Raw genomic sequence first — 21131 nt, 5'->3', positions numbered from 1 at the left:
TATTCTTTTATGATTAATTTTTAAAACAATATTTTCTTCAAAAAGATTCAGTCAATATACCTGAGTCTGGTAAAAGTAATGTGACTCATACAGCCTGTATTTTATCAATATGTGAAGCCTCTCTTTTACAAGTGTACCACAGCACTTCAAGATAACAAAAAATCAAGGGAGTTTGAAGATGCTAGGCAGTCTGCTCTTGTACTGCTGTGATTTATTCTTGCTCTTGCAGAACTGCAGTCAAAGAATATACTGACAGACCATTTTCTTCAGATGATTAAAAAACGTACAGGTGGAAAGTGAAGGAGGAATGTCACATGCTTCTGTTCAAGTCTTTTAGGTGCTGTGGCCATAAGATAGTTCCAGACATTCGTTCATCCAATTTTACCCTTTTTTTTCCTAATGTTCTGGTTTCACCTGATGGCCATTAGAAAGCATGACTTCTCTGTACTTCTTCATAAGGACAAGATGATGTGTTGGAAATGTGCTGTGTCAGGGATGGGGAACTCTAGAAGGATGACCTGGAGCTTTTTAATGTTCCTGCAATGCACATTTAAGTATCTTTCTGGGTAGGGGGCAGAGGTACCTTGCAGGCATATGATTCTTGCATGCAGATATGCTTGCAAGCTCAGGCTCACATGAAATTCTCATCTGAATTTTGTTGCCTGTTGCACAGAGCTTAGGCCAATATCTGTTCACCTCTGGTTTTTTTCAGTATTCAGCACTGAGTAGTCTTCCCTGCTTTGGCTAACTGAAATACATTTTAGGAGGCAGCTGCCTATTGCCAAGAAGAGCCTGCATGCAAGAATATTTCCATCTGGGATGACTAACATGTGCCCAGTGTACGTCCAGTCTCACATCCCACTCTGCAAACAAAATCCACAGATGAATTAATTCTCTTCTTGCTTCAAAGGGCAGTCAAAAGATGAAAGTGAAAAGCTGGACATATTTCAAAAAATTACATTATATGAAAAATAGGTCATTCAGCCAGATTGCGAATCATAGATTTTCAAAAATGTGAAATGTCAAGCAGTCCTATTTGAAAAAATATGTGTTCCCTTGCTTGTTGCATATTTTGCTAGTGGTGGAAAGAACATATTCAAAAAGGAGAGACAGTGTTTTAACTCCTTCTCCGGATAATGCCAACAATATTCAACTTGTTTGATTCAGGCTTATGTCAATATAAACACAATGCATTTGTCCTTGCTTAGTTTGTAATTCTTTCCTAACAGAAACAGCAAAATTAATTTGAACAGTTGTAAATATAAAAGTGATACAACAGTTTCTGGTATTTCATAGTTGCAAATATCAAGTCTGCTTCTGGTGAAGACACTTGATTTTACTGAATGTGTCATATGCACGGCTGATCCTTCTCATGCACTGAAGAAATGTTGATGCTGATATAAAACCCCATATAATAACCCACTGGCTTCTCATATATCAGTGACTCAGGCAATAAAATATATAATTGTGATGCTAATTAAATTGCTATTTTAAAGATATGTCTTTAATAAAGGGATTGTTTGTACCTACCCAGAATTAAAAACAGAGCTCTCGGTCTAACTCAGTATAGCTGTCAATACTAAAAACAATACACAGAAGCTGCAACTTCTTAGCTAGTCTCAGAGGTGCAGGTCTGAGGAGGTGTAAATCCTCCACCCAAGAAAAATACACAACATGCTGCCTGCTGTTTAACTGGTGGTACATATATTAGCAGAGCAGAGGCCTATAATTACATAAATCCCCCCCCCCCCCCCCCCCAATTAGCTATTTAGTAAACTATTTGAGCAGTACCAGTGCTAACTGCCTAAAACTGACAATCCAAAACTCAGACAGCCAACAAAGAAAATGTTGACCCAAGCAAAACAGTATTCATCTCAAGAATTAAAACCCTAAGCCAGTGTCATGTGCAGTCCTCTCAGATGTAATTATTGTATTCTAGTTTGTCCTGAATGTGCCTGGTATGTTTTTATATGCTGTAAAAATAAATACAGTGATTTAAAACCCTGCAAAGTCCAAGTAGGTAATAAATAGTTCAGCTCTGTAGAAATGCAGGGTCTGACTTTCTGAGATCATCTGTGCTCTCTGTGAACATTTGATCCAATTCAACACATCTGGGCATTTCTTCTGCAGGTGCCAGGGAGTTAGCCATGTGTTTACAGGGCTTTCCCCTCCATTTACTGTGATTGCAAAGTGGTGATCTATCCTTGTGGAGGCTAAGGCAAAGGCCAGTCATAGAGCAGGCTCATTGGAGCTAGTAGTTGAGCAACACTCGAAAATTAGTAGTTTACACACAGATTAAACAAAACCAGGTTTGTAGGAAGAAGTCATACTTTTTTATTAGAGCAGCTTCTATAGTTGGAAAAAACAGGCAAGCTTTTAGACAGACAAGACCACTTCTGGTCTGGAACAGAAGCAGGAGTGTTCAAAGCTAAGTACAAGCTGAGAACGATTGCTCTGCTTTTACTTCATCATGTTAAACAAAGCACTGTTAGGACTGATTGGCCACCTCCCAGAGCCTGGAGAGTCATCAAGCTTTGAGTTAAGAAGAAACGGTATTTGGTCCTGCTACGTCAGTCTATAGTAATCCCCCATAAGGCTCCACCAGCTTCAGCAGACAAACATCTTTAACCTAAGCATTTAATGACCATTTCCATTGAGGAATTGTTTGTTTACGGTAAAAGGCAGGGTGGCCTTAGTGGGAAGGACTCTAGGCTGAAACTCTGAAGCCAACCCTCTATTCTTCACTCAGCTGCTGGTCTACCGAGTGATCTACAGTGAGTGGGTCTATCTGTGAGCTTCTGCGTGGTAAATGGGCATAACAAAACTGGCCTCCTTGCAAAGTCCTTTGAGATCTACAAAGGAGAAGTGTTACACAGCAGCTATACACTTTTTCATTACTAGCTCTTTTTCATGTGGTTCCTTTAATAGACATTTGGGTTCTGATTTAGATCTTCTGAACAGGGTGTAACACTACTGGTGTTAGTAACAACTCTGTGTTTGCCAAATGTGACTAGAAGACTCCTACATCTGTGATGTAAGCGGTTAAAAAGTTACTTCTTTAAACTTCCCAATGTCAGATATACTCTTAAATAGGGAAAGGCTATCTGTGTTCAGAAACTACAGGATTGTCTTCATCTCCCTGGACAATTACTGCAATGGCACATCCAATCTGAGCAGGCACATGTGGAAGCAAATAACCCTGTAGACACTCACAGATTCTCCAATAAATGTACCATAAATGTTATCTTTTTCACACTCAAGTAAAACACAGGAAAATTAATACCAAAGCACTTCCCATTATTCTGTAATGTACGTGTACGTGCACAGTCAAATGTACAAATGCATAACCATACTTAGGCACAACAGCAAATGCATGTGCTATGAAAATGTGAAGTATGCATACATTGACATTAAATAGTGTGCAATAGCAAAAAAAAAAAAAAATAGCAAATAAACATTCAGGTTGCAAAGCCAAGCAACATTGGCTATTCCAGAATGCAGGTTTCCTGGGCATCCTTAATTAGCCCTTTTTAATATGTATGATGATACAGTTTTAATTACATGATAACATATAGGGGTTTTTTTCCGTAATGGATTCTTGTTTCAGTCAGTCAATGGGGAGGCAGTTTTTTAACCCTTCTGGTTTTTATCTTCTTCCATTCGGTGCTCTGGCCTCCGATCTCATGTTAATGCACGTGGTCTAAGTGTTACACTGAACACAGAAAAGATTAATCCCCTTCCAAGCTTTTGTTTCTCTGTTGCTCCCGTGACAGCATCTTAATATGCCCCAAATCCTGATGAACGTATCTCTGCAACACATCTGTGCAGGCTGAGAATACTATTATCCTCACAATATTATTGCCATCATGCAAAAGCACTGAAGCACGGGGAGAAAGGACAAAAACATCAGAATGATAACTTTCAGCGAAAGCTGAAAGAGAGAGATGTGGGAGCTTTCACATGCGTAGTGTTTCCCTAGCACTTTCTCCACTCAAAGCCCAGGGCCAGTTGACTTCAGCTCTCAGCACTTCTGCATTTCAGGCCCCAGGTGTCTCTTGTTGAGCACCCAGAAAATGAGGCCAAGCACTCAAGAGGGAGGAAATTCCAGAATGATGTCATCATTCCCTACACGTGGGGAGGGGGAAGGAGCTAATCGTGCCCAGGCAATCCAAATTCTGGCATTTGCTAACATTTTAGCATTTGGCTCACAACCCTATCAGTCTTTTAGCTGAGTTTTTCTGTGTATGTGTATACATTTCTCTGTAAATAAATAAGGACATCTCAACTGTGTCTTATCTGCGAAAAACTCTTGCAGTGCCTTCTCAGTAAAACTAATTTATTCATGTTTGTGCTCTTGGAAAAAGGCATGGCATGTGTTGTAATAACCTTGCCTTATTTTTCCTGCTGCAATTAAATCTAGAGAAATCTAGGGAAACTTGGTTTTGATTGTTCCCAGAAGAGGAAGGAAGGGAAGTGAAGAAGATCTACCTTAACAGGTGCTGAAGTATCAATACATCCCCCTGCTCCAGCTGTGCCTCAGCCATTCATTCCTACTCTGCTTTAGAAGCAGGAATGGGCTGCAAGCAGGCAAACAATTTGACACCCAAAATCAGAGGGATCGAGGACTTCTAGGGGACAGGGATAAATTTGCTTCACTTCAGTCTGAAAACCTACTACTAAATCTCAAATTCTCCATTTGCTACATCGTCCCTATCCATTACCAAATTACAAGTGAGGCATTAAAAAGCATGGCATGCTGCCTTAAAAATCCCAAGATTTTCAATTAAATATTGGTTTGTTTTTTGTTTGCTGCCTGCAAGTTTTCTCAAAGCCTTCCCTTTCTGAAACTTCCCTGCACAAGCTGACAGGTTGGAAACAGGTTAAAAATGGAAGCTGAAATCCATATGTAAACAGCTGGCTCCAAGAGCTGGTGCTCTAGGGAACGAAAACTTGTAATGCAAGACTCACAAAACTCTTGTGGGAGTTGGCTTCATTAGGTATCTACCATAAGCGTGTCTGTGTGCATATATCTGTACACCGTTGCGATCCTATCTGTGTGTGCATATGTACCTGAGGTTAGCAGAGTATTCACTCCCTGCTGCGCCCGTCACTCCTCTCTCTTCTCACACTTCTCACCTGTTCTTTGAAACTGGGCGTGCCTCTCTCCTTCATACATCCCCATCTCCACTAGTGCCGCAGACTGGTGGCAGAAGGACCTTTTTTTACCCTTCCTCTGTGTGTACAGCAGGAGAGCTTTTCTCTGCTGACTGCGTCAGATATTATCTGTCTTTCAGCCAGTGGACACAGCAATGTATTTACCCTGCCAAACTGAAATGCCCTGGCTTGCTCTCTAAAAGCTCTTCTCTATGGCCCTTCTATATAGGGTACCTAGGGAAACATAATTGTCAAGTGAGGCATCAAAAGGAGGCATCGTGAATACCCTACCTTTTCCCCACTCCAAGCTTCATGGTCTGAAAAATCCCTGATAAAGGGGTGGCATTCATTAGTAGTGCTTTTAATTCTGGAAATGCCTCCCCATCCATACTGGATTCCTTCTCCCTTCCCAGCCTGGGGAGCACATGGTTATCCCTCCTCCCTGACGGCTGGGGAGCTGAGCTTTCCTCTTCTCCTTGCTGCAGTCGCTAGCAGTAGGGGGAGCGATGGCAGATCTTATGCCAAGATTTCCTCGTTTTCCCAAGAGGGAAAAGCATATCTGCCCATGCTGAGACACTTCCTTACGGTACGTGGCTAAGCCATGCTCTCCAGCCAAGATGTCAGCTAGCAGCCTGCGCTCTGTGGGCTTCTGGGGGGAGAAGTCCTAGGGTAGGCAACATGGTGGGAATAGTATGGTGCCTATTATGTTACTGAAAACAAAATACAGCTGCGTGTTACTGTTAGCTGAATGCAACCTGTCAGCACCAACATCTCCCCAGGAAGCCAGGACTGATTGCAGCCAACCTTCGCAGGAGAAGTGCCTCCAGCCCGCTTCCAGGCCGAGTTAAGGCAGCAGTGTTAAATCAGGGAGTGTGCCTGGAGAAGCACCATGTCACAAGAAACTGTGTGGTGACAGGCAGGTTGCTCAGAATGCCCTGAAGGAACTGCACCGGTTTTGCTGATGGCCAAATGCCCCGGGTCTGGGACAACATGCATTCTCTCATGCGACGGACTGACCCAGGACACCTGTGGTGCTTGCTATGCCTTGATGGTACATCAAGCTCCAGAATCACTCCAGAATAATTCCTCCATAGCCCACAGTTTTGCTCATCCTAACTATTAATTACTGTAACTCACTCTTTTAGGACCAGGTCTATTTTCAGTCTTCGTAGTTAACTGAATCTAGAAGGCTGAGCATCCCTACCCTCTCATGAGTGTGAGTGGGTTGGGTGCCGGCCCTGGGCACTGGAGAATGAATCATGTTGCTGTAGCTGGGAAGAAGTAATGAGGGTTAGGTAGGCTTTGAGCCATTTTGGTGCATCACTGTCTCCCAGCTCTGCTGTATTATGTTTTGGTCTGGACAATCGGAACCCTTGTAAGTTCAGACGGACATCAAGGAAAGGAATGAATGGTTTGCCCTCCTGAATAAAATGAGCACATGTGAATGTGGGAAGAGAGTGGAAGGGGGAGAGGCATTTGCATAGGTCAGGAAAGGTCATTAAAACATCTGGCAGTAGTAACTGACATGTGTCAAATTTTAGTGTTCATTAAATTTGTATTAATGCAAGAATGGTTCTTAAGCTCCAAATGCCACTATTGGTTGCCATGTTCCCCCAGTTGATGGTGATGACTTTTCAGAACTGTACCATGCTTGTTTGCTTGCTAGTGGCATCTGACCTGAGGTCAGATTTCTATTTAACCCCTTCCTGTAGGTCAAAAGACAAATTAATCTGGTGAGAATTGAATTGGAAATGAGGTGCCTGGATAGCAGGTGTCCCAACCGTAGAATAGCTGCCAGGCTGAAACATGTTTGCATCTGTTCTTATATCATCCAAGAAGTCATCTCCAAGGTCAGGGAGATATTCAGCCGACATCTGAGATGGGAAGTTGCCACAGGGAGCGCAAGTGGCAGGTGCCCTGTGTTAGCAGATTATCTTGCAGTCTGGGGGGAAGCGTCCGAGAGTGTCACTCTGAGTATAAATGTAGACATTTCCATTTATTGTGCACTTTGCTTTACCTGTGTTTACTACCAGTTTATAATTGTAAAGAAGATACACAATTTCCATCCCCCTTAAAGAGGAGACTCTCACAAATCTTTTTCTTCCTTTTTTTTAGAGGATGAAGATGATGAAGAGATGGTGGAGCCAAAAGCACAGGATGACTTGGAGACAGAAAATCAAGACCAGAAGCAGGAAGTGAAAGAAGGTACTTTAAAAAATGAAAAGGATTTTGTTACAGCTTTAAAGGACTGAATCCTGCAAGTAGTTATTCTCATAGGTAGTCTCCATTACTGAGAACACTGCGAAATCGAAACAGTCACCAGTTTTATTGATTCAAAACCATATGAGTGGCATAAAAGCAGAAAATTGTATCCAAGCGACCCAGCTGGTAGGTCTGAGAAGCTTGTGAAAGGCACAAGACTTTGGCTGTTTAGAAGAAGCTACACATCCTTATAATTTGGGAACAAAGTAGAGATTTTTGGATTCCAGGACTGGTGCTTACTTGTCATCTGGCTCAAATAGCTTGCTTACATGAAAGATTTAAAATGCAAATGCCAGGCATTCCAGCAGCTCCATAAAGTTGGTTGGTCTTCAAAGGTACTTATTGTCCATAACTGCCTGCCTGCTTGAGAGGGGCAAATATAAACCTAGTGGTGGTCAGGAATCCTCCAACAGAAAACCATTTCACTGGAAAATGTTGACTGTCAAAAATTTTTGTAGGAGCTGCCCCCAAGGAACTTAAGGCCAAAGCTGAAGCCAGGCAGGTCCAGCCCTTCTATCAATTTCTCTGGACTAGAGACACTCTCCAGGGTTACAAGAGACAATAATTCAGGTTACTACTTCTTTCTGGTGCAGACAAGAGACACGTGTCAAAGTGGTGCGTGTCAGCACTGGACACAGCAGATATGCTGGGTGTCTCTTGTTTACTTCTCTTGGACCTGTTCTAGCTTTCATAATGAGAAGATGGATGTGAAATTTGGTCTTCCTCATCTGGGAATTTACTAGAGTATTGGCTCTTCTGGTATGTCGCCTTGAACAGTCAAAGCTCACCCCTGTGTGGAGTGGGGGAAAATTGCTGAAATATCAGCAGCTCCAGTGTGAGAGGAAATGAGTTTCTTCTCCAGCATTTCTTAGCTCTGTATTGCCAGGACTGTTCACAACGCTGTTTACCCTCTTGAAAGGTAACTTGCTTCCTCAGGTAGGGCCTAAGTCACTTCATGCTATGGTGATCATCATCAGGATGATTCTGTGATCTTGGCTTTGTTTTTCACAAGATAATCTCACTATGGGAAAAATATGGAGTCGTTTTACAGAGAAGCCCATGAAATCGTTAACTGAGAATATAGCAGTGGATGCTCCTTTCTCATCCAAGGGAGCCCGGCAAGATTTACATCAGTGTCCAAAAAAACTGAGTCTGGTATATAGTGCCCACAGGCACTATCCTCACACACTGAAGTGAGTTGCAGTACTAGCCATGCTGTTTTGATTGTAAATTGATATTTCTTCCCTCTTAAGAGCATCATAGAAATCACCCATACCATAAATCCTGCTGTGTCCATTGCTCGTTAGGTCCTTGTAGAAACATGGAGGGGGGAACTCACTCCTTCCACTTCTCATCCTCCTGCTTCTCCCACTGCCCACCGCTGCCATGGGTGGAGGGGAGCAGCGGGAGCAGCCGTGACAGGAGGAACAGGAGTCACACAAGAGTCTGCAAAGGCAGAACTGAAGACACGCGCAAGAAACATGGCAACACAGGAAAAATTACTTTTTCCTGAAAATTACCCTTCCTCCCAAAACTGTGGGGTCAACTCACATATGGGGTCTAGCAGTCACTGGACCTAACACAGTATCTCTTTTACTGATGACGACAGGAAGCTGTAAAAAGCGGTATCACTGCACGCAGTGCATAAGCACTGTCCTGAGTTGCTGAATGTCCCTCTAGTATTCAGCTTACAGCTGATCCTGCCCCCATACCTCGGGAGAAAGCACAAACTCCTGCATGAAGAGAAGAAGAAAAAATCTAAATATATTCCTGAACTGATTTCTTTCACTTTTTTGCGGGCTTTGAAGTTAGCCTTTTATGTACTTTGCTGACCAAGCACCACTGCCAACATCTTTTATTTCTTTTTGTTCCTTAGTCTCGGGGCAGTGCTCCCCTTCCCTGTCTAGCAGACCCCCCAGGAACGGTAGATCAACTGGGCTTGTTTAGCACTAGTCTCAGACACACAAACTGCAGGCTGTGAAAGCAAGGCACAGCTTGTTTTAGCAGAACCGGCTTTGTGAGGTACTAACACTTGACTGGGTTCAAGGAAGAAGAAAACATGCCCATTGCCTGATAGAAAGTGAACTTGACCTGCAGTGTGTGTTGCAATGGATAAAATAGTGACGTGCTGATGACTGGCATTAAATGCTATGAATCAAATGAAGCAGTCGTCCCCAAATTGGCAGGGAATGGAGTCCCATTTTTTAGCGTTTAGTGTTGCTCTCTCCCTCTTGGCTTCAGCCCTTTTGCCAACAAAATCCCGTTTTCCTCTCTGTTGTAATCACCCTTCTCATGTTCTGAGCAACATTCAGAGTTTGAAGTCATCGTTTGTGTTTCATGGAAGTGATTAAAACCATGTTACAAGTCAAACAGGAGTTTAGAAGAACATTTCCTGTCGGTGCTGCACTCTGTGTGCCTACTCAGAATTAATAGCTTTTCTGCAAATTAGCACATAATGGGTTAAAAGCATGTTTATGTTGGCATTAAGTACTCTGGCTTCTTTTTCTCTGCAAGGCAAGACAATATTTTGCAAACTTTTTAAAGAATCTCTAATAGATATTATAGTGGCGCCATTCACACTGCTATATAGTAGTTAAGGCTGTGTCAGCACTTCCATTATGAATCCTGTTTTTCAGGGATTTATAACCCAGCCGTAAAAATTTGCTCTGGGCTGAAATTTGGTTTCAGCTCAGGGAGCACATTTTTTAACAGATTAAAAAAAATCAGCATGGCCTTTTTTGAGTTATAGGAGTGTAAGAAAAAAAACCATGGGAGAGAGAAGTGCGGGGAGAGAAAGGCAGACATTTTTTTCATGAATATAACTCAAAAATAGGTCAGGATGAAAAATAAAGCTTGGATCCAGTCTGTTCAGTCTCCCTCTCCCCAAGCCAACAGGACAGGAGTGCTCTATTTTTATAATGGTATTTTAAGAGGAAATGTGATTTTTTTTTTTCCTCTGTGGTTTATAGGTAGTCCAATTTAATTCTACAGACATTTATTGCATGCTTAATTTCCTCATCTTCCCCTCACACACCCCAGTGTTGCTCTGCGGGGTTTGGTGGCATTATTCAGCAGTCACGGCTGTTTGCAGGGTCTGACCGTAGTTCTGGACCTGTCTCAGCAGTAAGGCACACAGTGCACCTGCAGTAGGGCAGCCTGTCTGGCACAACACCTCTTGCAGCACTTTAATGCCATGGAGGTACTAAGGGCAGAGGAGCAGCTCGAGCCCCCCAAAGTGTTTCTGGAATGGGAGGTGAAGACCTGGCTTGTTGACCGTTTGAAGCATATGAAGCCTTGGGACCCCGTTGTGTTTCTTCCATGGGGCTGCCTGTTGTCACCCACGTCTCAGGTGCACGGTCGCCCCATCGTTCTTGGAAAAGCCGAGTGTGGGATACCTGCTGGTGAACTGGACTGGACTCTGCCTGTTTCCATCCTCTCCTGACCATGTAAACAAGAGACTGGTCCCAAACTGTGGCATCAAATGGGCTGGGGCTTTCCACCGCCAGAGCGCTCTGGAGCTCCACCTAAGGTGCCTCTTTGTGTCGGTAGAAACCACAGGAACAGTGGGACAGGCTGGATCTTGAAAGTGGGCCTCAACCTGCATTTATCTGAAGCCGTGGATATATCCACAGAAACTTGCATGAAAGCCTGTGGTGGGGGAGTCAGGGATCTGCAGCTTCAGCGTACTGCTGTGCCCCCCTCTTGCCCTGCCCCTGTGCATGGGGCTCGGGTGTCCACACAGCAGGCTGTGGTGGGGGACACGCTTTAGCTCTCGCCAGCTCAGCCGTCAGCATCGGAGGAGCAGGACAAGGTTGCCGGCTTTGCCCCTGTGATCTCTCTGAGGTTTGTAATAGCCTGTAACACCACGGTTTCACTGCTGCCAACACCACAGTGAGGTCAGGTTTTGCCAGCCCATCCCGATAGCCCGGCTCAAGTGTGCTCAGGGATGGTGCTCAGCACAGCCCCTGGAGAAGCACGATCAACGGGAACAGCCCTGCCTGGCTTCAAATTTAAGCCTCTGGACCCTGCTACTCCAGAACCAAAAAATGCCTAAATGCACCTCAAAATCTCCCTTTATAAGTTCAGCAATTATGCCATGCAGGGGCTCGCATCTTAAACCCAACACAACCAATGTGTTGTGACATGTATCGAACCATGATACAGCACATATCAAACCAGAATATGGCATATATCAAGCCTGACATGAATGTGAGAAGAACAAGAAAAACAAGAGGATCGCAGGCTATCGGCAGACAAGGACTAAAAGCTGCTGAGAGCCACTTAGCACCTTGCGGTTCTGACGCTGAACATTTCTACCATCCTCGGTCGTCAGCACATCTACAGTTTCCCTGGGTTTAAATACACGCTGAAAGAAATAATACAGCTCTTAAAAAGGTTTTACTAATCTCCTTCTGTCTCTCGTTATATCTCTGGGCTCATAACAAGGCTGCTTCCTGCTTTACTGTTTTTATTAGTTCACCCTTTCTTTCATTCACTTACTCTTTCTGTTCTTTTTTTTTCTTTTTTTGACTTTGATGGACTTCATTTCTTTTGTCAGGTTTTTACAATTGCTTAGGTTCCAGGAGAAAATTTTTTATATTCTATTATACTTATTTAAATGTGGGTCTTTCTTCTGGTTTGGTTTTTTTTTTTTAAATATCTTTTGGCTTCCTTGGGAGAAGACTCGAATCCTGGTATTTAAATATTTGTGAATTTGATCCTGCACTGTTATCACAACTATTTATATTATATTTACTACAAACCTGCTTCTGCCAGATAAGAACAAGTCTGCAGCATTTTTTATCTTAGTGCCTAAATATCCAAGGAAATATTTTCATATCAAATTTTTTTTTTCTGTTTTGTCCGAGGAAATTGTGGACAAAGGACCTGATGTGAAATAGGGTATTTCTAAGGATCACATTAAATCACATGTGAAATAAAAAAAATGCTCTTATTTTTCAGAAATAATTGCTGAATAAATCTGTTGGATTTATGTCACATTCAATTTTTGTTACATATTGTAGACCTTTTTGCTCATGCACAAGTGTACAATGTCTTTCATTACGGATATACCTTGCATTTTCTTCCCCTGTGGTGTCCTCCATGCATATATAACTGCACAGTATTTTAATTTTAAATGTAAATTCCATTTTATTTTGTACAGTGTTATACATTAATATGAGTACAGGGCTTCTTCGATACACGCAGTTGACCTCATAACCCCAGAGCCACTCAGACAGCACTGTGCTTGTGGGTACTTGATCCCACCGATGTTTCAGTGGGTCCATGGACAGATGGGATGCCCAGTGGCCCTGTGTAGGCGGAACATGGTGGCTGCACCACGGCTCCTCTCGCCATGAGCTGTGCGGGGCCAGGGGTGGGTTCAGATCCTCCAGGTAGGAAGCAGAGCACAGGCACAATAGTTCATTACGAAGCCACAGTATAGAAACAAGAGCAAAGTATAGGTCTGCCTTTGCAGGAGCTTTCATTGCACTCCAGGCAATAAGCACGTAACTTTTAGCACTGGTAAGCTAAGCATCGCAGTAGGCTTTGTTAGACACAGTAAGTTAGATGTGGTTTGTTTGGTTTTTACGCCAGGGAGAGCAGATACTTGAAGGCAAATGCTGTATTCTTACAGGGAATTTCTGAAGATACTGTCACATCACACAGGTCTCTGTGACAAAACAAAACAAAAAATACTTTGATCAGCTACTTATGTTTCTCAGAGTTTTCCTTGAAGAGAGTCTGTGTCTCTTGAAAGCTTAGATCAAAGTAACTGTAGGCTCCCAGATAGGAAGAAAAATTGCAGAAAATTACATAGATTCTTTTTATTTTATTTGAGGTAATGGACAGACAGGGAGAAGGAACAAGGGGAAAATGGAAGTGGCTCTGAAAGAGAAATGGTTAGAAAATCTTCATATTTGAAAGAACAAGCCTGTCTGTTTTGGCTTTTTTGCTTATACTTCATGTATTTGCAGTAGTTACAGCAATGTTTTACACTGGAAAAAGTAATGATGTTAACATTCTTGTAAGAAGAGATTGCCTCAAATAAAACTTCAGAGGAAGCCGAATGAAAGAAGAAAATAAGGTTAAAATATGAAGCTTAATATCACCAGGGGGCATCTGGTGTGTCAGTCAGATGAATGAGGTAAGCTGATTTATGCCCTACAAACTTTAGCCAAGGTGTTTCTGATGCCGAAGAGGGTTTAATAGACTGCTGGCCTCCCACAGATCATTGCTAACTGCAAGGGAGATTTTGCTGAGGTAGAACTGCAATCATGTGTGTCTCCATTGCTTGTGAACACTGCACTGCTCCCAAGCTGTTTATTTTTTTTGCCTTTTTTCCTTTCTATTGATTTTTGGTTGTTTTTTCTTTGCCAGTTATAGTTGGCAAATGGCCGAGTAATAAATTTATAGTACCAAACTGTAGAGAGGATGTGATTTAGCAAATAATTTTTACCATTTGGAGCAGTTTAAAATTGGTTTTCCAGTTGCATTTGCACTTATTTTCTCCCCTTTTATGCCATTTTGCTGCATTTTCATGCTTGTTGTCTTTGATTCTCGGAAAGCGATGCTTTAGTGGTGACAGTGGGATATTGCCTCATTACAGGCCTCCTTGCCAGATGAGTTCCCTTAGTGCCAATTGCTGTTCAGCAGTGGATGCTGCAATAGGTCAACCTGTACTTTTTACTAGTCATTCTTTTTCTCACATGCATTGCTTCTGTCTAAAGCACTTAGAGGCAAATTGTGCTCCTGCCTTGGTAATTGTCACTCTGCTACTCAGGGGGACCGTGCAGGGGGACGCAGATATTCTCTGGATGTGTGGAGCTCCACAGGGACCACTAACCTGGTGGTAGGAGGCATAAGGCCAAGGCCATAGGAGATCATCAAAGGCTAAAGTTTCCAACTTCTTAGCTGCTTTGTCTCCTGAGGGCCAAATTGCTCCTCCACCTTTTGCATTTTTCCTACCCTCTATATTTAGCCCAGGTGTAGTGCAGAGATTTTGTCTTTCAGAGCTAACGCTTTGACCAGTTGAGGCAAACCTAAGTGTGGTGATAACAGCCTCTCCCAACCACAGGGAGTGCTCTGAAAGCAAGTACGCTGAAAATTGGGGGAGCTTAGTACTACATTAATGCAGACCATGTCACTACTGCTGCCTGCTGTTGTGCCTTTCAATCCGTCCTTGCCCCTGGGGCTGGTGGTGGCGTCGTACTTGGGCACCAGAGCTCACAAATCTAGTGCAAACCATGGGAAAATCAGGTGGCGAGCAAGGGCTACATCTCCCTGATAACTAAAAGAAGCTGTGTGGCATGGCACAGCAACTGGAAAATAATTTCGAACTGCAACTTTAAACTTTGTCACTCATTGTTTAATTAAACATTAAGATATGTATGACTGGGAGTTAAACTTCGATGTATACTGGGTGCTCTCTGAGGCACCGTGCTGAATTATCTTTTTTGGTTGCTGGTGGTTTAAGCCAATATGGCCTAGGGAGACTGCAAGGGCATTTTCACAAGTAAACACCTCAAATCTGTAGTGTAAAGCCAAATGCAGGAGACCTTTCATTGCCAGTTAACTCTGAGTCTCTGTAATTCTGCAGTAAATCTGTTTACGATATGTTGTGTACCAAATTATAAATTTGGAACAAAATTCTCTGTTAGCATAATTCCTGTGATGTCAACAGAGCTTTTCACGCTGGGAATTTAAGCTAGTTGCAAGGTTGGTTTGGCATAACTATGAAGACAATAACGGCATTTTTTGAAATACAAGTAATTCTGAAATATAACTAAAATGATGGTTTAAAAGCACATGTGGGCAATGGCATAATTGATATACAACATTGACACAATATCAATACGACCCTGCTAGTGTAATTGAGAACAGAATTTTGCACTGTAGGAATAGCAGCATCCCAATTTCCTTTCCCTCTGATGTTTGAGTTGGAATTTACCAACAGGTCATTAAACTGATGGAGACGTAGCATTGGTGCATCCTGCAAAGATAGTATTTTTCAAATGAAGGGCCATACTGGAAATACTGGCTTGGTAGTAAAGATTTAGCATCTCTGCATATGTGTAAAAAAGCCCCCCCCTCTCAGGGGACCAGGCTATCCTGACCGGTGCCTGAGACAGCTCCTACCCGCTCCCAGGGCAGCTTTGGCCACGGCTCCGTGGTGTTTGTTGCTCTGGCTCTCAGGATTCCCCTGAAAGGAATAAAACTGCCTTAAAGAAACTGGTGTTTGGTGGGTTGCTTTCAATTTTGCTGCCTCAGAGAAGATCTTTGGTTATTTACTTCATTGCTTCACAAAAGCTCTAAGGCAAAGACAGAATTTATCAGTGACACCAAGGAGAAATGGGAAGAAGTGAAGGGAGAGATTATGTGAGCCCTTTTAATACAAAGAACTGTAGTATAAGTTAAGAAGATTATTTTATCTTTGGCTCCTCTGACAGGTCCCCTGTTACATAAGTGTTCTGCTTTTTTGAGTTAGGTGTTGCCTAAATGTCAGTCACAGCCATTTCCTGAAATAAGAACACTGAGTTTATTTAATTTGGGGTGTTTAAGTATTTTCCATTTCAGAATAATAAATATATAAGTTACAGGATTTCTTCTATGTAAATGCTACATTCTGGGAATATACAGGAGTATCTTTAGATATACTAAAAAATTCTTAGTCATGATTTTAAGAGTAAAGCTTTGATTTTTGTCCTGACATTGCTACGGCAAGCTTTCATGTCAAAAGAAGCCCACTGAAGATGTTGATTCATTGGGAAAGAGGTGAAATGTCATACTCCTAACTACATCTTTTCATTTTCCAAGCTCCTCCTAGAGAATTGACAGAAGAAGAAAAACAGCAAGTTCTCCATTCAGAAGAATTCCTGATATTTTTTGACCGGACAATACGTGTAATTGAGCGAGCTTTGGCTGAAGATTCAGACATCTTCTTTGACTACAGTGGCAGAGATGTAGAAGAGAAAGATGGGTCAGTTTGGGTTTTTTTTGCTTTTGTAAAATAAGCTTTATAAAAAGAATTCCAATGCCAGGAAGCCTTAATTTTAAAACTAAATTCAACATTTTTATAGTTAAGAAAAGGTTAAAATCTCTCTGTGAAGGCCTGGGTCACTTTGTTAGCCAAAATTATTTTGTAAAATAGCTTCATGCTTTATTGCTCTGGGGTTTTTTTTCCTTGACATGTTATTCAGGTGTTTTAATTTTGTGTTTCATTTTTGGGGTGAAATTTCAAATTCTGAAAAAATAATTGAAATACATAAATGTGTGTATGCACATGTATATGTAGATATGCATGTATACATTCCAGTGATGTATGTCTGTGTGCTTATATTATGATATTTTTACAAATTCAAATTACTGTTGTTTATATTCTACTACTGCCTCGGGTCTGTAATGGATCCCACTGTACTATGCATTCTGTAGATTAAAATTATGATCTCCCAAAGTGTTTGCAATCTAAACGCATAAGACAAGAGGTGACAGGTTGTGTATTCAACAATTGATAGGGGAGTAGAAGCAGCAAAACTTGTTAGTAGGAGAGGAAGTATTTAGGTTTCAACAGCTGCATATCTGTTGAAGCCTCATGGCAAATCAGTAGCTGTGTCGCACTGAAGTTACTTACTGGAGGTTACTCTAGACCATCGCCCCTGTGAACCGGCTAAACACATCAGTGTGGCAGCGTTGGACCAGTACTGAGCTTCAGCCCATCCTAATGGTGCCAGAAGGCATCTGCCCTCTCCGTTGCTGGGAGGAGGTGCTGTACCTTTAAGATTTCAGGAGTCAAAAATGAGAGGTATTTGGTTATAGCTTGGAGGTGAAGATTCAGAAAACAGGGAGCTGAATGCCAGGGCCAGGTTCAGTCCTGAGAGACAAAGGTAGCAGAGGTGGCCCAGGGTGACCCAGAAGAGTCAGAAAGGCAGTGGGAAATAAAGAAATGTGGTTTTGTGAAACAGATGTAAGATTTGTTCCTTGGTGCAGATTCGTTATCAGCAAGACAGTCAGTGAGAGCAACTAAATCAAGGTGGCAGGCTTCCCCAGGCTGGGCAGGGATTTGAGAAGTAGTCAGAAACTTTTGCATTGCTTTTCACAGCATTTGAACCCTGGTACTTCAAAACCTGTTACTCTGTTTGAATTCACACAGAGATGTTCAAGCAGGAGCCAACCTTTCCTTTAACCGTCAATTTTATGATGAACACTGGTCAAAGCATCGTGTCGTCACCTGTATGGATTGGTCTCTTCAGGTAAGATGTGAAGCCGGGAGATATGTTTCCATATCCCTAAAGAAAATATGGAACTGCTCCCTAAAGAAATATGGCCAGCCGCAAAGCATTGTCATAGTGCAAAATAAAACTGATGATAGAGCTGTTTAAGCTTCCCAAAACCAATACAGCCACATCAGCAAAGCACAGAAACCAGCTTAATTAGTTACTCCGTTGGAGAGCTGGGATTAGCACACGCACACATCAGCACAGGTCCTGTCTAATTCATTCGGTCCCAGCTTCGCTCCAGCCCCTCTCATCCTCCCTGCTCCGTCCCTTTTAGCCTGTTCCTAGGTTCCAGCCTGGAGCAAAGCAGCTGGTTTCCCTGGGGAGGAAACCTGGGAGACTCTGCTCCAAGGTCCCCAATACAGATATAACAGAACTGCTCCAGGAGGACATAGACTTGAAGAATGCAAACGCAAGCCAGTCTGCCTAGTTGGCTCCAAACCCAGCCTCAGGCATGCCTTGGTGTGTCCAGAGCCCTGATGCAGTCTGGTGTGGGTGGCAAAGATGCTATACATGTAGCTCAGCCCAGTGCTAAGAATAAGCTTTGCTTAGCCTAATCTTAGAAGTAGCTGCTCTTTCTGCACCATGTTAGATGTGCATGTGGACACAGCATGATGTGTTTAAGGCCAAGTACATAAAGCGTGCGTGCGGGCTGGAGAAAGGCAGTGGATAAGGAGCACAGTAACTCTCACATCCTTCCTTCTCTCCTTCCCCTTGAAATGGCAGCAGGGCTGCTTCCATCCCTCCACGTACTTCTCAGGTAAGGTGGCAGCTGACTGCATGGAGGATGTGGCAGGCAGCAGGGAGGAGAGGAGTTGGAGGGTCCCACCAAGCGTCACTGGTAGGCTGTGCTGGTCCGGCTCTCTGACCGGGTGTGGTGTACAACAGCCAGCTGCAGCGAGGATTCTTGTAATATCCAGCTTGCGCCCCGTGTGTGAAATGAAGGATTTATCCCTTTGCTTTCATACAAAATATCAGCTTAACAACAGGTATGCACTGGTGTGACGTGGGTGGCCTTTAAGCACATATGGATTTCCACAGAAATCAAATATAAGCCTGAGGAAACACTTATCTTAGGTTGTTCACTTGTTCAGGGGCTGGAAATTACATGGAATTCTTATCTGATATTTTCCTAACAGGCAGCTCTTACTGTATTCCCAGGGCAGCAAGAAAAAAAGCCGCCTCAGAAGAGCACTGCCAAATGTAATTGCTCAGCCCCTGGGGCTCTTAGGCATGTTCTGCTTCCCACCTCTTTGTTCCAGGGTGGCCCCTCCTGCCTTCCCCTCCGTTAACTCCTCACACTCAGCTCCCTGGCACCCCAGCGGGGGCTTCTCTGGCCCAGCGGCTTCTCTGTGCTGGGGGGGGGGCCTCTGCACACCACCTTACGCTAGCTTGGGAGGAGGGATTTGCCCCCTCTTTTTCCTGCTTTGAGGTGTATCGTGTGGCAGGAGCTGGAGCCGGACGGAGGTATTTCACCTAACTGCCAGCTCCGCTTCTCACCCATGCTCCAGGACATGGCAGTGTCCAGTATGCCAAAGGATAACTTGAATAATCATGGGAACTGCAGAACACATTGCTCAATTTTTCTGCGATAAAACTGTTGCTGCAAAACAGCCTGGAGACAAATAGAAGCTTAATCAAACAAAGGACCTTGATGCATTCATTAAACAAGTTATTCTGTTCCCAGTCGCATGTAAAATACGGTCCCAAACACGTGGGATCATTCATACCATTAAAGCTAACCCACTAGCCCCTTGATTCTTTTGCAGAACAAAGGGAAAATGGCTTAGATGCTTCATCAGGGATCTAAGGGAAAGGCCCAACAGACTGAATGTAAACATAGAGAGTGGGATTGCCTTGCTCTGTCCATGAGGATGAACCTTAGCTCATCTAAAGCCAAGGAAACCAGAGTCTCAGGAATACTGCTGTGTCTCTCTTGATTCTCAGGCAGCAGCCTTGAATGCTGTTTCCCACAGCACCATTTCCACGTTGTTTTCAGTTGCAGTAACAGGACAGCTGGGCACCTGGGAGGACTGAAATTCTGTAAATGCAAGTAGATTGAGTGAAGCAGTGAGTGTGTCATGGGTGGATTTAGGGTGCTGCACTTAGCTCTGTTTTTTTAATAGTCAAAAAGCCTCATAATGGTGTTACCCAGCTAGGTATGACCCCAGCATCTGTGTAAACTTGAAACTGTATTTCCAGTCAGATGCATAAACTGTGATTGCCAAACCTACATATAGACCAGCAAGATTTGAGTCAGTGTTTGTTTATGGCCAGATGTGCTGCCAACCAGAACATGCTCGCTAAACTTTCCAGGAGTGTGAACCAACCCCAAAGTGCCTCTAAACTGGTGCTTCAGACCTGGTCCCACGCCCTAGCTGGCTGCAGTCATGCCGGTGGAAGGGCTTGTCGCTTCTGCCTGCCAAGGTATCTGCCCCTTCGCAACTGCGAGCTCAGCTGTTTGCACGAATGGTACCTAACCTATTCAGCCAAAATGAGATGCCCTGGCAAGAGCCTACTGCGCATGCTGTTACTTGGACCTGGGCCAACGTGCAATGAAAGGTTCAAAGGAGAAGCTGAGCTTTCTGTTCAGAAGTTGTTGTAATCTCTGTTGCGGGAGAGAAAGAGAAGAGGGGGATGAGATGGATGAGAGCAGTGGAGGGCAGGCTGGCACACCTATGGTCAGCGAGGTGGTGTTTCAGGTGTGGGATTTAACCACCCTCAGGTCTCCCTCAGTTCTCAAGGAGGGAGAAGAGGTGGTTGGTCTGCTGCATGCTCTAAATCCCACGCAAGTGATTTGGGTGCTTGTTTCGGAGGCATGCACAATCAAATCCAACAGGTGTTAAAACTCAGATTTATTCTTCAGTAGAAAGTTAGTTAGAACTCTGACAACATTTGTAAGCCACAGGCTCAATGATGGAAGGGGAATTAGTACTACACAGCTGACACTCACCTAACAGATGAGGGCTCTCAACCTGCAGGAGTTACCTAGGGCAGCGTCCCGACCCAAGGGGAGAGTCCCCGACTGCAGACCCGCTGCTCCAAGGAGGTCTGGCTCAAAATGTCCTCCGGTGGGGCCCCTTTAAACCCTTGTCGAATCTGATCTGTGGTCGTTTTAATCCCTGTTGGCCAAAAGGTCGCTTCCGTGTACCTGGCACATCTCCATTGGTCAGTTCAATTTTCAACCTGCGTCCTCTAGGGTTTGGGTTTTTTCTTCCTCTCCTCCCCGCCTGGAGAAGTTTCGTTTCCTGTTGGGGGGTGGAGGGGGTGTACTGCCACAGTGCTAAATTGCCCTTACAAGCTGTGCCAGCAGCCAGGGTCTGCCAGGTTGTAGGTACTACCCGGTCAGAGCTGCCCCAAAACGGGAAAGAGGCAGCTATGGTGGCCACGTGTCGTTGCTGGTTCTCCCACACGTGGGTCCAGGCTCATTTGGAACAATGA

At 43.6% G+C, this 21131-nt stretch overlaps 1 protein-coding gene across 7 annotated transcripts in view; it reads left to right on the top strand.

Moving 5' to 3' along the window:
- DYNC1I1 (dynein cytoplasmic 1 intermediate chain 1) overlaps window positions 1–21131 on the top strand; it is a 200565-nt gene that overhangs the window by 103200 nt on the left and 76234 nt on the right. For all 7 annotated transcript variants that reach the window (XM_030009788.1, XM_030009794.1, XM_030009791.1 and 4 more), the window contains 3 exons: window positions 7270–7359; window positions 16234–16396; window positions 17567–17666. In XM_030009788.1, the coding sequence (XP_029865648.1) occupies window positions 7270–7359; window positions 16234–16396; window positions 17567–17666 (353 nt within the window). The remainder of the gene's footprint in view (window positions 1–7269; window positions 7360–16233; window positions 16397–17566; window positions 17667–21131) is intronic.

Source organism: Aquila chrysaetos, chromosome 3 (genome assembly GCF_900496995.4).
Source record: "Aquila chrysaetos chrysaetos chromosome 3, bAquChr1.4, whole genome shotgun sequence".
NCBI classification, from domain to species: domain Eukaryota; kingdom Metazoa; phylum Chordata; class Aves; order Accipitriformes; family Accipitridae; genus Aquila; species Aquila chrysaetos.
This window is presented reverse-complemented; position numbering and strand designations above follow the sequence as displayed.